Here is a 17,721-nt window from a genome sequence, read left to right as displayed (position 1 = left end):
CAGCCCCACACTAGGCCCCCCAGCCCAGGGTTCCAGTGCCAGGAAGGTAAGTGCTCACAACTTGTGGCTGCAAAAACCAGTGGGGATTGGGTTGGTGGAAGAAACTTCTGGAGCCCCAAGCAGTTCTCTTTAAAAAACCCACACATGGACTCACCTACTCAGACTCACTCCCTCTAGAGCTCCCGCACTGGAGTGGCAGCTTGAAGGGCACCAGTGGCACACGGGGAGAGGCTGAAGTGTCTGGCTTTGGGGCAAGCAGAGGCCAGTGTCCCTTTTCTGAGCCCTGCCCCTGCAGAGCCACAGAGCCAGCAGGCTGGTGCCATATTTGAGACCTGGCTAATACTGTTTGACCTGTCTTGGAGATTCCCAGAGACTCCACCCGACCCAGTTTATGGGCCCACCCAAGCTACTTTTCCACATGAATAACTGGTCTTGGCTCATGCCTCGCAGCTTCCTAAATCCTATCATACAAGCAACAGCTGGCCTCGGCGAGCTCCAGGCTGGGCCCTAGCAGCAACTGGATTAGTTTCATAGCTTGGCTTTGCCTGGACATCTCTGGGCACAAGTAGCAGCCGCCTCAGATTGCTTTATAGCTCAGGAAGGGAGGCCTCTGGCAAAACACAGGTTGAGGCTGACCTTGGCCTGCACCACCCAGGAAATCCCCAGAACCAGCTCACGCAGTGGACAGCTACAGACCACGCTGGAGCACCACCACCCTGCCCCTGCACAGCCGATTCTCCACGGATGGCAGAGGTTCATAGTAGGTGGTCACAGCCAATCCTTGCAGCTGACTGGCCTGGGTAAATCCCTCCCATTGATCTGCCAACAGCAACCAAGTCTCAACTACAAGAGGAGTGTATACTCAGCCCATACAAAGGGCACACCTCAAATACCCAGGTTGGGTGATAGGGGAGGCTGTGTCACTGGACCCTACAGGACACCTACTACATTAGGCCACACTACCAAGATACAGAGTCAAAGCAGCTCTACCTAATATATGGAAATAAACACAGGGAGGCTGCTGAAACGAGGAGATGAAGAAACATGACCCAAATGAAAGAACAGATTAAAAACTCCATAAAAAGAGCTAAACAAAATGAAGTTAAGCAATCTATCAGATGCAGAGTTCAAATCACTGGTTATACGTATGCTCAAGGAATTTAGTGAGGACCTCAGCAGCATTAAAAAAACCTAGTCAGAAATGAAGGATTCACTAATTGAAATAAAGAACAATTTACAGGGAAAAAACAGTAAAGTGGATGAAGCAGAGGATCAAATCAATGATTTGGAACATAGGCAAGAAAAAAAAAAAACCAATCAGAATAACAAGAAGAAAAAAGAATCCAAGAAAAAAAAATGAGTGTAGTATAAGCAGCTTCTGGGATAACTTTAAGAGGTCCAACATTTGCATCTTAGGGGTGCCAGAAGGAGAAGAGGAAGAGCAAGAAATTGGAAATATGTTTGAAAAAACGATGGAAGAAAACTTTCCTAATTAGGTGAAGGAAATAGACATGCAAGTCCAGGAAGCACAGAGAGTCCCAATCAAGTTGGACCCAAAGAGGACCACACCAAGACACATTATAATTAAAATGCCAAGGGTTAAAGACAAAGAATGAATCTTACAAGCAGCAAGAGAAAAGCAGAGAGTTACCTACAAAGAAGTTCCCATACGACTGTCAGCTGATTTCTCAAAAGAAACTGGAGGCAAGAAGGGGCTGCCAAGGAGAATTCAAAGTTATGAAAAGCAAGGACCTACAATGAAGATTACTCTACCCAGCAAAGCTATCATTTAGAATAGAAGGGCAGATAAAGTGGTTCCCAGACAAAGGAAGCTAAAGGAGTTCATTACCATCATGCCATTATTACATGAAATATTAAAGGGACTTATTTAAGAAAAAGATCAAAACTGTGAACATTAAAATGACAACAAACTCACAACTATTAACAACTGAACATAAACAATAAAAAGCAAACTAAGAAGACAGCTAGAACAGGAACAGAATCATAGATATGGGGATCCTTTGGATGGGGAATGGGGGAGAAAGGGGGATTTGGTATAGGGATCAAGAAGCATAATTGGTAGGAACAAAATAGACAAGGGGGTATTAAGAATAGTATAGGAAAAGGAGAAGCCAAAGAACTTAAACACACAACCCATGGACACGAACTAAGGAGGGAAATTGCTGGAGGGAAATTGCTGGAGGGAAAGGGGGTCCTGAGCAGAGGGAAGCAAAGGGGAAAAAAAAAAAACTCGGACCACTGTGACAGCATAATCAAAAATATATACTTCAAAAAAAGCACAGGTAACAGTAAAATAATTAAGAAGTGACAAGGTTTTGAGTATTATCTTTGTTTCTAATATATTTGTCAATTTATGTGTTAATTTTAATAATATCTGTGTTCAACAACCACTGGTAAATTTAGGTGATGGCTGATTTAGAAAGCCAAACAAATAACCACCCAGCCACACTTCTGTGTCAAGAACATTTTAAGAATGGAGTATACAGCTTTTAAAATTTATTATGAGTATGTGTTATTTTGGTAATAAGATTTTTTAAAAATAGGGCAGAGAGCCCAAATACACCACCTTACACACGGCAAACACATAGCCTGTGCTGGTGCAGCTTGATGGGCTATTGGAGGGCCCAGCTGAGAACCTCAGAGCACAACCCATTGTTAGCAAACATGGGTTGATTCTGAAGTTCTAGAATTCCCAGAAGCAGTGATTCAGCGCTGGGAGCTTCAGCTCACAGTTTTTCTTCACAGCTCTTGGGTGCCCCACACCAGGGTGCCCCTCTTTCCCAAAATCCAAATGAAGGAATTTCTCTTAATAATGAGTCTTTATCTGCTTGGATCTGCCAGAGGTGAGTCCTCTACCTTAGCTCAGGGTCAAATGTAAGAGGCCTCTTTAAGGTGTTTCAGCTCTTGAAGAAGAGAGACCAGTATCTTAGATACCCAAAGCAGTCTGACTCAGAATCAGGAATAGCTAAACAAGTTCAACTCCAAGTGTTCCTCAACCGTTGCTCCTTCCAGTAATAGCTTTACCGCCAGAGCCTACTGGCTTGGCACAGTCCCGTTCCTATTTCTTTCAGCCACTCAATACTTGTACCCATTGCTCTGTGACATGAGAAGATGGGTCTAGGGCTCCTGTGGAAGGGAAGTGAGTGCAAGAAATCCTTGTGTAGTTAACGTGGCCAGGAAAGGTATAAGGAGATGGGAATGTAATGTGTCCAGGGAGCCATCTCAGAACACAACAGAGCTGTGGGCCAGAGAATTATGAGCCTCCCTTTCATGGCTTCTGGTTTTATATTTCCTCTTTTAGGACCCCAATTTATGGTGGATTGTGTTCCCTCCTCCTTCGTAAAGGAAAAAAGGGAGGTCACGCATTCTGAGATGATGGTTAAATGACAAAGTGTTTCCTGTAACATCAGTTCTCAGACATTTTGTTTTTGGCTTTCTTAGATTTTCAGTGGTTGACTCAGACATGTAGATACATAGCTACCAGGTAGTCGTAATGTGACAGCCACATGGTGAAGCAGTGACTCATAAACTCATGAATGACTAAGAAATCAGTGTACTTCTTCAAGTTTCCTTTCTTGAGCAGAAATCTCTTTATCAAAGCTTCTTTTAACTATGGAAGAATCAGACAAACAATTCTGTAACAACTTTTAAAAAATAAAAACCTCCTAAAAGCCTTACTATTGTAAATCTTACCTTTCCTCTTTCATATTCTGATCTTGGACTTTGAAAAAGTCATTGATTTAAAGACTGCCGATCACCTAGAATTAGATTATTATATATATGTATATTCAGAACTCCTACAGAGCCAGAGTACTTTGGGGCCTTAGGCTACCTCAGTCTCAAAGATCTTGTAATTCCTCTCAGCTTTTGGCTAGGATTGATAACTCAGTCATTGTAGTTTACTCGCCCTCCTCTAGGTTACTCAGTCAAATTAGGGAGTAATACTCAAACTCTGTTTGGTGCCACGTTCAATAAAATGAAAGTCCTAATTGCGGAATACCTGTCTACAGTCACTGCTGACATGGAACAAAGGCAGAAGGCCAGCTGAGGGTTTTGTAATCCCCTTTGGAAGGTGGGGAGAACAGAAAACTGAAATAAACTGAGTGCTTAAGCAATAGGTGAGGCACTTCACAATTATCTTATTGACTACTCATGACAACTCCATGAAGTGGGTGTAAATGTTGTGTCACAAGGAATCTCAATTCAGAGATATATAAGAAAAGAATGTTTTTATCTTAAAATTGATAGGAACTTTGGGGATTGAGTGCAGGAAAGAACTTGAAATTGCCAAATAGAGGCGTCTTAATGCCTTTTGATAATTTTTGTGTTCATTAGGTATTTGTCCTCTCTAGTTTAAAAGTGACCCTGTCCAAAAGTTTAAAACTTCCATCCTCAATTTCAGCTAGTATTGTTCTGCCACTGAAAAAACTTGCTTTCTCCCTCTGTATCTCTGTTCTTCTTGCCTTCCACCTATAGAGGACCTGAAGGGAGGGCTGGTGGGGGACTTCTGATTACATGCGTTGATTCCCAGATGCTGCCTTGTCAAGGAGGCACATTAATTTCCCCTCAGGTGGTTTTGGTGCACAAGTGAGTGGGCCTCTGTGCATTTCTTAATATTGTGAAACTTAAAATTCTTCCCTTTTATCCCAGGGATGCTCTCTGTGTGTTTCGTTAATACCTCTGTCCTTCATGGTCCCTTGGGCAAGTAGCTGATTTCCCCCAACATCTGTAATATCTTCAGCTGCCTGATAGAAGTCCACAGGAAACCTAGGGATCCCACAACATTAGCCTTACTCCATAGGAGAGTAGTCTTTACCCCGGGGCACACTGTGCCTCACCTTCGTCATCTTTTCTCTTCTTTCTCTGTCCCAGGAGCCTCGGGTAAGCCTGATAAGACTCCTGGCTCTCTGAATCAAGCTTCGGTTCAGCGATTTTCAGGTGAGCACTTTTCACTTGCAAACCCTTCAGGCAAAGAAGCTTTATATGTGACTTCTCCAGGCAAGATCGCTTTAAGTGAGCGCCCTTTAGATGAGCACACTTTGGTTGGACGCGCTTTGGGCGAGCACAGTTCAGGTAAACACGCTTCAGGTGAGCCCGGTTCCGGTGAGCATGCTGCTGGCAGTGACCATGCTGCAGAGGAACAGCCTGTGGGAGAAAAGGCTTTCGGGGAGCAGCCTTCCGGGGAGCAGCCTTCCGGGGAGCAGCCTTCCGGGGAGCAGCCTTCGGGCGGAAAGCCATTGGGTGAACAGTCTTTGGATGAAAAGCCTTCGGGTGAACAGGTTTCGGGTGAAGATGACGCAGGTGAACCAGTTTCAGGGGAACAGGCTTCAGGTGAACAGGACTCAGGTGAAAAGCGAATGGATGAACCGCCTTCGGAGAGTCCAGTGCCCAATACATCTTCAGGTGAGCCACACGTGGATGGGCGTCAGTCCTGGACTACAGGTGGGAAGTAGACAGCATGTCAAGAAGCCCAATTTTAAGGGAAAAGTGTAGAGGAAAGAATAGTTCACAAACACTTCACAAACAGCTCTCCCAAAGACACTGAATCATTTCATTTGAATCATTTGAAAGGCCCTCTTCTAAGAAAAATAACACAGATACAACATGCCAGCATTCCCTCCAGCCTCACTTTACATAAGAAATTATGAATGCAAATGCCGCAGCTCCCCTGGAAGGGGCTCCTGGAAGACTCATTTTCAGGAGCTTCATGTGAAATCTCCCTCTTAACGAACTCTGTTAGAAGGCTTTGCAAACCTTGTCAAGAGATGTCTAGCTCTGGAGCTGGTGGCTCTTTGTGTTTTGGGGTTTCTTTGTTTGTTTATTTCTTTAAACATGGAAAATAAAGCATGTAGACGCTGTTAGATCCAGAAATAAGTTCCCATGACAATGGCAATTCTTTGGCTCTTACTAAAAAGAGGTTGTTCATGGAAGGAAAAACAAGATCCAAGGTTTGATGCCTCAAGTTATTACCAGATAAAAATACTTCATACTTCACCCCCTTGCATAAGCCGTAGTATCCCAAATTTTCAGATGAGAGAAATGAGACTAACATTGCATGGCTAGAAAATAGCAGACCTTGGATTCAAACTTAGGTCTGGCTTCAAAGCCCTATTCTTCTCACTTCTTGTGCTTCCTTAACTAGGGAATTGGCAGTGGAGATAGTGAAAGAGGCAATATGGGAGCATTTCAAAGAGAATGCCTTTGTGACAAATGGACCTTATCATACAGGCAATTGGAAAACAGAGAACAACACAAACTCTTTACAGGGTTTGCGTAACCAGAGCATTCTGACCTAGCTTGTTACCCAGTCAGGTCTTACTCCAAGCATTCGTGCTGGTGGGCGGGAGCGCGGTGGAGAGCACCAAAGGGGGTCTGCCATGTGACAAGTTCTTCTTCGCTCCTGTTGAGTCAGACTTGGCAGAAGGGCATCTAATTATACAAATGTCCAGGAAGTCAATGAGGGTATGAATTGGAGTAAACGTATCAGCGAGATAAGTCTGGGATTCATTAGCAATGATCATCATAGATGAAGCAGAAGAACGAAGGAATTCCCTTTGGCACAGGAGAGAGAATATACTCTGTCAGTCGCAGGGCCCACAGATCCCCAACAAGGACTAAGAAGCGAAGAGTGTTGTATGAAGCCTACGTGGCGCCCATCACCCCTCCCCGGTGTGTGACTCTGGCTAGATACCTGGTACACAAGAGAATTTCATCGGGTTTATCTTACATTTTCAGACTCAGTTTTAAAATGCCTCACGTGCTCTTATATGAATGATCAAGGAAAATGTCTTCGTGGAGAAGGAGTCTGCACCACTCAGAAGTCCCAGCAGTGCATGTTGAAGAAGATCTTTGAAGGTACATGGGGACTTTGTGTGGCAGCCTTTGGCAGAGTGCACATCACCCAACTTGAGTGCCCATAGGGGGTAGGTCGGGGGAGGGGCAGACAGGGGCCCGAAGAGGGATCAGGCTTTGGCTCCCAGAAACTTGGAGATTTAGGAAAAGCGTATCTTTCCAAGAATTAAGAGAAGAATTCCAGCTACTGATAAAGAGGTAGAGACCCTTCCCAGCAGGCCTATGATATCTTAAAAGGAGGCAGAGAGACTGGTTATCTCCTTTTATTAAATAAATAAATAAATAAATAAATAAATAAATAAATAAATAAAAAGATGAGTTGCTCCTTGAGCCAGTGACTGTAAGCTCAGGACTGTGTCTATCTTTTTTATAACTATATATTCCTAGCACTTAGCACAATGTCCAGTCCATGGCAGGCATTTAGTAAATACTGAAAAAAGTGAAGAAGCAACTGTCTACCAGTTTGTGCCCACAGGTTGCCAGACCTGTCTGGGTATATGCCCATAGCTCTCTACCCTTCTACTCACTCCTCGTGCCCAAAATAAGGGATGTTGGTTGCTTGCATCGAGTAAACCACCTTGCCCAAGCAGGGGGAGTGGGCAGCTGATGAAGGGAAAGGCAGCTGGCAGGGGAGGTCTCACCTGTGCCTGCGCGAGGGCACCGGGGGCCATGGGATGAAGGCCAAGGTTGGAAGAGGAGCCTCGTGCTCACCACAGCCTGTCTCTGCTTCTTTCAGGTGGAAAACTGCAGTTCATGGTTCAGGGCTGTGAGAACATGTGCCCATCCATGAACCTCTTCTCCCACGGAACTAGGATGCACATTATATGCTGTAAGAATCAGTCTTTCTGCAACAAGATCTAGAAGACTTCCCTGCTTCTGGCTCTGCCTCAGGCAGCAAAAATCCTCCATCAGCCTGGGCTCAATTTATATTTAGTTTCTTTTCTAGTCAACAACTAATCACAGGTGCCTCTGCCTGAGGGTCAGGCAGGGTAGTCAAATATCTTTCCTCTCCCATTGATGCCATTACCCACACTTCTCTGTCCTCCATTTTCCCCTTTCCCCAAACCCATCTCCCAACACTCTTTTCCCTTTCAATAAATTCCGCCTGGTTAAAGAATAGAGTCCAGACAGACTTCTTTTCCTGTCAGTCAGCTGCAGAGTCAGCCGAAGTGTCCTGCACCCCACACATTGAACTAGATGCATTTTTAAACTATTCCATATTCATCCAAGTGTAGGGATCCTCCAGGGCAGAGACCACAAAGGGGAATATGAAGCAGGTATTAACCCTTTACGAGCTTCAACAGAGAGAGGATCCTTCTCTGACTCCCTTCATTTCCATCCCTAGAGAAACACCATCCCCTTCTATTTATCATGGTGTCTAAAACTTACTCCTTCTTTGGCCTTGACACTTTTAAGTCTCCAGGAGTCTACTGGTAATTATAATAAAATGACTCCTTTTTACCTGTTGCTACATAAATATATAGTAGGTCATAATGCTGAAATCTTCTTTCTCACACATGATGTTACTGGTTCATCTCAGCCTAGAGGGGATAGTGGAAACACCATGCTAATCCCTCTTACCTTGTATTAGTGTTACAGTCAAGGTGTTTTTACCTCTGTGGCTGACTTTGAAGTTAGAGAAAGGGGACTACAATCCCAGGAATGTGGGCAACACAAAGAAGCTGGAAAAGGCAAGGAAATGCCTCCAGAAAGGACCACAGCTGATCAGTACTTTTATCTCAACCCACTGAGACAAGTGTCAGATTTCTGAGTTATAAAAGTGTAAGACAATGATGTTGTGTTGTTGTAAGCCAGTATGCAGTAATTTGTAACAGCAACAATAAACAACAAATATAAACAACTAGACAGAAAATTAGCAAAGATATAGAACTCAAAACACCATAAACCAAAAAGGTCTAATCAATATTTATACACCCTATGCAACAATAGTTTATACATTCTTTTTAAGTGCACTTGAAAAATACAAAAAAGAGCCTGGGCCAGTGTGGCTCAGTTGGTTGGAGTGTCATCTCCTACATCAAAGGGTTGTGGATTCGATTTCCAGATAGGGCACATACCTAGGTTGCAGGTTCGATCCCTGGTTGGAGCGCGCATGGGAGGCAACCAATGGATGTTTCTCTCTCACACTGATGTTTCTCTCTCTCTCTGTCCCCTTCCTCTTCTCTAAAAGCAATGAAAAAATGTCCTCAGGTAAGGGTTTAAAAAAAAAAAAAGAAAAGAAAATACAAGAAAACAGACCATATCATGGGCCAAAAAATACTTAAACAATAAAAGAATTGAGTCATATAAATGATTTCACCAACACAAGTCATCACACTAGAAATCAGTAACATAACAGGAAAATATCCAAATACATGGAAATTAAAGAACATATTTCTAAATCTCCAGGTCAAAGAGGATGTGTCAAAGGAAATAAAATATATCACACTTAATGAAAAGGAACACACAACATAACATTTGTGGGACACAGATAATGCAGTGCTGGGGAGGAAATTTATAGCAATAAATGCATACTTTAGAAAATTTTTAAAAGGCTCAGATCAATTATTTAAGTTCCCATTCTCAAGGACCTAGAAAATAAAAAGCAAAATAAACCCAAAATAAGCAGAAGGAAGGAACTAAGATAAAAGCAGAAATCAATAAAACAACAGAATAATAGAGAAAATCAATAAAAGAGCTGGTTCCTTTAAAAGATCAATTAAAATGGAAAAGCCTCTAGCAGGACTGACGAAGAAAAAAAGAAGATTCAAATTACCAGTATTTAAAAGAAATGGCACACAAGTAGATACCCTGAAGAATCAGAAAGATACTAAGGGCGTACTGTAAACAACTCTACACATATAAATTTGACACCTTAGTTAAATAAACCAATTCCTTGAAAAACACAAACTACCACAACTTGCTTATTATGAAATGGGTGACTTAAATAGCTTTAAATTATTAAGGACTCTGAATTTATAATCTAAAAACTCTCCCAAAGGAAATCTCCAGGCTGTGATGATTTCACTAGAGAATTTTACTAAATGTTTAAAAAAAATTAACACCAATTCTATACAATCTCTTCCAGAAGACACAAGTGGAGGGAACACTTCTCAACTCATTTTAAGAAACTCTTATCCTGATGCCACAACTAGACAAAGTAAAAAAGGCAGGAAGGAAGGCAGGAAGGGAGGAAGGGAGGGAGGGAGGGAGGGAGTGATGGGGAGGGAGGGAGAGATGGGGAGGGAGGAAGCTTCAGTTTGGGAAGATGAAAAAGTTTTGGAAATGAATGATAGGGATGATTGCACAACAATGTGAATGCATTGACTATCCCTGAACTGGGAACTTAAAAATGGTTTAAATGATAAATTTTATGCTATATATTTTATCACAATGAGAAATAAAACCCAATCAGGTATTTTGTAGATACAGAAAAGATTATTCTGAAATTTATATGAAAAGACAAAGGACTAAAATAACTAAAACAATTCTGAAAAGGACAAAGTGGAAGGAATTGGTGTGTCCAAATTCATAGTGTAAGGGTACGGTAATCAAGACTGTGAGGTTATTACTGGAGAGACAGACGTATACGTCAATGGAACAGAACAGAGAACCCAGAAATAAACCCACAAATACAACCAACTAATTTTTTTAACCAAAGTGCAAAAGCAATTCAATGGAGACAGGATAACCTTTTCAACAAGTGATGGTGGGAGAGGATATTTAGAGGCAAAGTAAACTAAGGCTCACACTTTATACAAAAATTTACTCAAATGCGTCACTGTCTTAAATATAAAATGAAAAACCATAAAACTTTCAGAAATAACATAGGAGAGAATCTTCAAGATCTAGGTGTAGACAAAGGATTATTAGACTCTCTATCTAAGAGACACGAAAATACCATCCATAAGAGGAAAAATCATTGAACTGCATTGAAATTTTAAAAAAAACCAAAACACCTTTGTTGTTTTTCGACCTATTAGGAAGATAAAAAGGCAAGCTACAGAATGGGAAAAACATATCTGCAAACCACATATTTGACAAAGAACTAGTGTATAGAATATATAAAGAACTTCTTAAACTCAATAGAAAAAAACCCAATTAGAACATGACTGAAAGACAAGAGCATTTCACCAAAGAAACACAGATGGCAATTAAGCACTGAAAAGATGTTTAACATTAGCTACTAGGTGATTAGCCACTAGGTGGTAGAAATGCAAATCAAAATCACAGTGAGAATTGCTACATACCTATCAAACAGAATGGCTAAAATAAAACACAGTGACAACACCAAATGCTGGTGAGGATGTGAAGAAACTGGATTACTCATTTACCAATGGCTGAAATGTAAAATGGTAGAGCCACTCTGGGAAAGTTTGGAAGTTTCTTCAAAAACTAAGCATACAACAGTCACGTGACCTAGCAGCTGCCTTTCTCAGCATTCATCCCAGAGAAATGAAGACAATGTTCATACAAAAACCTATACACAAGTGTTTACAGAAGCTTTATTCATTATAGCCAAAAAGTAGAAATAACCCGGATGTCCTTCAATGGGTGAAAGGATAAACAAACTGTGGTGCATCCATACCGCCGAACACTACACCGGCACAAACAGGAAATAACTTGATCTATGCTAACTGCCTGGGTGAATCTCCAGAGAATTTTGTTGAATGACAAAAGCAATCCCTAAAGGTTAAAATACTGTATGATTTTATTTATATAACATCATTATGATGAAAAACTATAGAAAGGGACAGTAGATTACTGGCTGCCAGAGGACAGAAGGGAGTATGGCTATAAAAGGGCGACATAGGGGATTCTTGCGGTGATGGAAGTGTTCTATCTTGACCATATTAATGTTAATATTCTGGTTATGATACTGCTTATAAGGTGTTACCACTGGGAGAAACTGGGTAAAGGATATGAAGGACCTTTTTGTATTAGTTCTTACAGCTATGCATATGAATCTACAATTTTCTTAAAAACATATAAAAAGACACATTTACATTCAAACACACGTGCTAAAATACACAACAATAGTACATAAACTACAGAACTATAAGGTCCATTGATTGTACAGATAAAGCATACGGTAGTAACTTTAGAATTTGGCAAGTATGTATCTTGTAAATTATACAGGCCATCCCCCCAAATATAGAACAGTTTCAAACTAGAAGAGGAGGAATAAATGAAATAATTTGTAAAGAAAATACTGAACAAGGCAAAAAAGTGAAAAAATACAAATCCTGTGGGACCAAAAGAAGATGGTAGAAATAAATCTAAATAGAGCAGTAATCATACTGAGTGTAAATGGAATAGGTACTCTGGGTTAAAAGGAAAAGATTGTCAGACTAGATTTAAAAAATAATTTAAAGAGCTATATTTTACACATGATTTAGAAAAATTAAAAACTAAAAAAGATATCCCATGCAAAGCAAGCCTGTGTTGCTGGCTTTATTTACTTGTCTGTTTTAATTGTAATTTTTTTTAAATTAGCAACAAAAACAAAAACCATAAAAACAAAACAAAAAAAAAACCTTGTAGAGCTATAGAATCAAGCGAAAAGCATTACTGTGTCTATAAAGAGGGTCACTTCTAAATAAATAGTTTAATTCATTTTTAAGCACACATGCAGTATTCTGAACCACCAAGTGAGACTCAACAAACTTTAAAATGCTAAAACATAGAAAGTATGTTTTATGACCATCTTCAATTAGCTGAAAATCAATTTAAAATATTCATAAAATCATTCCCATACAGCAATTCTACATAGGTATATAGCCAAGAGAATTGAAAATGTATGGACACAGAAAAATCTGTATGATAATGTTCATAGCAGCCTTTTTCATAATAGCTGAAAAGAAGAACCCCAAATGTCCATCAAATGATGAATAAGCAAAGTGTGGTATACACATGCAATGAAATATTATTCAGGTGCAAAGAGGAACGGAATACTGATACATGCTACAACATGGATAAACTTTGAACACATCAAGAAAAAGAAGCCAGACACAAAAGTCTACATAGTATACAATTCTATTTTTAGTAAGTGTTCAGAATAAGAAAATCAATTCAGACAGAATTTATTATAGATTAGTGTTTCTCAGAGGCTGAGGCAGAAAAAAGTGGTAGGTGACTACTAATGGGTAAACTCTGTCTTTCTGAAGTGATGTAAATGTTTTGGAATTAGGCAGTGGTGATGGTTGTACAACTTTGTGAACACACTACATCAGTCAATTGCTAGTGTGGGCTTTCTTTAGATTCTGATTCAAAACATACTGTAAAAAAATAAAATAAAATTTAGACCCTGAATGGGTATCAATAAAGAGCTGTAAGAAAAGAATAAACTTTTTCTCTATTGAATTTATTGATATGACATTGGTTAATAAAATTATATAGGGCTTTAGGTGCACAATTCTATAACACATCATCTGAATAGTTGTATTGTGTTCATCACCCTAAGTCGACTCTCCTTCCATCACCGCTTATCCCCGCTATACACCCTCCTACCTACCCACAGTCCCTTACCCTCGGGTAATCACGATACTGTTGTGTCTACGAGGGATTTTTTTTTTTTTTTTTTTTTTTTTGCTTACTCTCTTCACCTTTTTCACCTAGCCCTGCAACCCCCGTCCCTCTGGCAGCTGTCAGTCTGTTCTCTATGCATGTTTCTGTTTGTTAGTTTATTTTGTTCATTAAATTCCACATATGAATGAAATCACATGGTACTTGTCTTTCTTTGACTGGCTTACTTGACTTAGGATGGACTCCAGGTCCATCCATGCTGGCTCAAAGGGTAAGAGTTCCTTCTTTCTTATGGCTGAGTAGTATTCCATTGTGTAAATGTATCACAACTTTTTTATCTACTCAGCTACTGATGGGTATTTGGGCTGCTTCCAGATCTTGGCTATTGTAAATAATGTTGCAATGAATATAGGGATGCATATATTCTTTTGAATTAGTGTTTTCGATTTCTTCAGATATATTCCCAGAAGTAGAAATGCTTGGTCATAAGGCAGTTCCATTTTTAATTTTTTGAGGTAACTCCATACTGCTTTCCACAGCAGCTGCAATCAATCTGCATTCCCACCAGAAAAAGGTTCCCTTTTCTCTACACCCTTGCCAGCACTTTTTTGTTGATTTACTGATGATAGCCATTCTGACAGGTGTGACGTCATATCTCACTGTGATTTTAATTTACATTTGTCTGATAATTAGTGACACTGAGAATCTTTTCATGTCTCTTGGCCATCCCTATATCCTCTTTGAAAAAGCGTCTGTTTGGGTCTTTTGCCCATTTTTTAATTGGATTTGTTTGTTTGTTTTTTGGTGTTAAATTTTATAAATTCTTTGTAAATTTTGGTATTAATCCCTTATCAGCTGTATCATTGGCAAGTATGTTCTCCCATTTGTGGGTAGTCCTTTCATTTTGTTGGTAGTTTCCTTAGCGGTGCAAAACCTTTTTAGTTTGATGTAGTCCTGTTTGTTTACTTTTTGTTTCCGTTGCCCGAGATGATGTATCAGAAAAATTGCTATGAGAAATGCCCAAGATTTTACTGTCTATGTTTTCTTATAGGATTTTTATGGTTTCAAGTCTTAAGTCTTTAATCCATTTTGAGTTTAATCTTGTGCATGGTTAAGAAGGTGGTCTAGTTTTTTTGTTTTTTTGCATGTATCTGTCCAATTTTCCCAACACCATTTATTGAATAGACTATCTTTACTCCATTGTATGTTTTTGCCTCCTTTTGTCAAAATTGATTCTCTATTCTGTTCCTTTGATCTATATGTCTGTTTTTATACCAATGCCATGCTATTTTGATTACTATAGTCTGTAGTATAGTTTGATAGCAGGTAGTGTAATTCCTCCAACTTTTTTTCTCAAGATTCCTGTGGCTATTTGAAGTCTTTTGTGGTTCCATATAAATTTTTGGAATATTTGTTCTAGTTCTCTGAAATACATCATTTTCATCTCAAAGGAAATATGTTCAATCTATAGATTGCTTTTGGTAGCATGGACATTTTAATGATGTTAATTCTTCCTATCTATGGACACAGTATATGCTTCCACTTATTTGTATCTTCTTCAATTTCTTTCTACAGTGTACTAGAATTTTCTGAGTATAGGTCTTCTACATCCTTCGTTAAATTTATTCCTAAATTTGTTTGTTTTTGAAGCAATTGTGAAAGGGATTGCTTTCTTAGTTTTCTTTTCTGGTAGTTCATTAATGGTGTATAAAAATACAATTGATCTCTGAATATTTATTTTGTATCCTGTTACTTTACTAAATTCATTTATCAGTTCTAGCAGTTTTTCTGTGTAGTCTTTAGGGTTATACAGTAACCCTAAACACATATACAGTACCACGTCATCAGCGGACAATGAGTTTTACTTTTTCTTTCCAATTTGGATGCCTTTTATTTCTTTTTGTCTGATTGCTGTGGCTAGGACTTCCAGTATTACATTGAATAAGAGTGGTAAAAGCAGACATCCCTGTCTTGTCCCTGATTTTAAGGGAAATGTCTGTAGGTTTTGCCCATTGTTTGCTGGCTATTGCTTGTCATAGGTGGCCTTTATTACATCATGGTATGTTCCCTCTATTCCCATCTTGCTGAATTTTTATCACAAATGGGTCCTGGCTTTTATCAAATGCTTTTTCTGCATCTATTGATATGACGATGTGGGGTTTCTTTATCCTTCATTTTGTTTATGTGGTGTATCTTGTTTATTGATTTGTGGATACTGTACCAACCTTGAATCCCTGGTATAAAGCCCATTTGGTCATAGTGTATGATATTTTTAACATATTACTAGATCTGGCTTACTAATATTTTCTTGAGGATTTTAGCATCTATGTTCATCAGGGGTATTGGCCTAATTTTCTTTCTTTGTAGTGTCTTTATCTGGTTTTGTAATTAGCATAATGCTGGCCTCATAAAATGAGTTTGAGAGTCTTCCCTTCTCTTCAACTTTTTGGAATAGTTTGAGGATAGGTTAGTTCTTCTCTGAATGTTTGGTAAAATTCACCTGTAAAGCCATCTGGTCCAGGACTTTTGTTTGCTGGCAGTTTTATGATTATTGCTTCAATTTTACTAGCTGTAGGATAATCTTTTCAATAACCAGTAGTACTAAACTGGATAGCCATATAAGGAAAAAGTAATACTTGATCTCTGTCTCACATACACAAAAAGGCATTTTCAGGTGGATCGTAGATTTAACCATGTAATCCAGAACTATAAAGCTTTTAGAATATGCAAGAACATTTTCATAATCTTGAAGTAGAGAATGAGCCCTTAAATAAGAAACAAATAGAGATCAATTCTATAAAGAAAATAGAACAATGTGATAGTGATTGGAGGAAGTAGAAACATTCTGGCTGAAAACTGAATGCTACATCAACTACACACACTACTGGAAGGGGTTCCCTAGGGAAGCTGTAAACATCAAAGCCTGGAAGGGGATAAGCCGGGGCTCATTCAATAGTAGAAAGAAGGCTACTCTGCCCACATTACAGTGGAGTAAAAAGGACAGAGGGTGAGTCATGCTGGGCCAGGTCAGTCAGAACGAAGACTTTCGATTCCATTCTTGATGCAATGGGAAAAGCACTGAAGGTTTTTAAGCAAGGGAATGTCACAGTACAATTTACCTTTTTAAAAATAACTTTAGCCCTAGCTGGTGTTGCTCAGTGGATTGAGTGCAGGCCTGTGAACCAAGGGGTTGCTGGTTCGATTCCCAGTGTAGTAGGGCACATGCCTGGATTGCAGGCCAGGTGCCCAGCAAGGGGTGCATGAAATGCAACCACACCTTGGATTCTCTCCTTCTCTAAAAATAAATAAAATCTTAAAAAAAAAAATAACTTAAGACCTATGTAAAGAAAAGACTGTTTGAGGGAAGTGGGAAGGGATGGGAATCAGCAAGAGAGGAAGCGGGAGATGCTCGTTTTTATTAAGAAATCCAGGGAGAGATGAAGGAAGCTGAATCACAGTGGGAGCAATAAAAATGGAGAATTATTCAGCTTTCAGATACATTTTGAGGGTAGTTGAGTGTTTATTTCCTCATTAAACAACTATTTATTGCATGTTGTAATGTATCAGGCACTGTTCTAGGTACTGGGGATACAAGGAGAGATAAGGTCCCTGACCTCAAGGGGCTTATATATTACATATTCCTATAGGGGAAGCAGACATTTAATAGACAAACAAAAATATCCTAGAATGTCAGATAAATGTTATAATGAAAAATTTAAAAGAGTGACAGAGGTGGGGTAATATTTTGGGTAAGTCAGGGAAAGACTTCATATAGGAGGTAACACAGAAGTAAAGATGTAGAGTCAAGCAAAGCCACACAAACTACAAAGAACTCCAGGTAACGTGAAGAGCAAAGCCCATGTGGCTATAGCAGCAGAAGCAAGCAGGAGTGTGGGAGATGAGGTCAAAGAGGTGGCTGAAGGAGAGAGCCCATAAAGCCATGTAGATCACAAATTTTTGAACTTCATTTGAAGTATAATGAAAAGCCATGAGACTTGAGAGCAAGGAAGGAACACAACTCACTTTTCTGAAAGATTGCTCTGCTTTTTTGAACTGTTGAAGGATAGTAACTTGAAAAGGTAATAGTACCTTCAACTAGAGCAGTGCTAGTAGAGGTGTGAAGCAGGATATATTTTGGATATCTTAGTTGAATTGAATAAGATTTGCTGAATTTAATGTAGAATATGAAAATCATGCCAAGGATTTCTACGGTTTTGGCTTAAGCAACTGAAAAGCTGTATATAACATTTACTGGGATGAGGGAAAACAGAGAGGAACAGGGTGCAGCACAGGGATCAAATGTTGTTTTGGGTCTCGAGATGA

General features: G+C 39.6%; 1 protein-coding gene across 3 annotated transcripts; it reads left to right on the top strand.

Annotated features, from left to right (window-relative positions):
• Positions 1-2,812: 2,812 nt before the first annotated feature.
• ACRV1 (acrosomal vesicle protein 1) lies at positions 2,813-7,734 on the top strand. 3 transcript variants are annotated; one of them, XM_054592713.1, is made up of 6 exons: positions 2,813-2,864; positions 4,894-4,959; positions 5,110-5,142; positions 5,176-5,424; positions 6,757-6,876; positions 7,610-7,734. In XM_054592713.1, the coding sequence occupies exons 1-6, from the start codon at positions 2,813-2,815 to the stop codon at positions 7,732-7,734; spliced, it is 645 nt and encodes a 214-aa protein (XP_054448688.1). The 3 variants fall into 3 exon arrangements, with proteins under 3 accessions (XP_054448688.1, XP_054448687.1, XP_054448686.1); XM_054592712.1 differs by having other exon boundaries at positions 4,894-5,352; XM_054592711.1 differs by having other exon boundaries at positions 4,894-5,424.
• Positions 7,735-17,721: the final 9,987 nt, after the last annotated feature.

The sequence above is a fragment of the Pteronotus mesoamericanus genome, unplaced genomic scaffold (assembly GCF_021234165.1).
Source record: "Pteronotus mesoamericanus isolate MK-2021 breed Mesoamerican mustached bat unplaced genomic scaffold, CSHL_Meso_final scaffold_371, whole genome shotgun sequence".
NCBI lineage: Eukaryota > Metazoa > Chordata > Mammalia > Chiroptera > Mormoopidae > Pteronotus > Pteronotus mesoamericanus.
This window is presented reverse-complemented; position numbering and strand designations above follow the sequence as displayed.

Excerpts from the sequence above, each read along its gene's own strand:
- ACRV1 (XM_054592711.1), top strand. The coding sequence starts at position 2,813 with ATGAAGGAATTTCTCTTAATAATGAGTCTTTATCTGCTTGGATCTGCC. Across the intron at positions 2,865-4,893 it reads TCTGCTTGGATCTGCCAGAG|GAGCCTCGGGTAAGCCTGAT; the intron begins GTGAGTCCTCTA and ends TCTCTGTCCCAG. Across the intron at positions 5,425-6,756 it reads AGTGCCCAATACATCTTCAG|ACTCAGTTTTAAAATGCCTC; the intron begins GTGAGCCACACG and ends TTACATTTTCAG.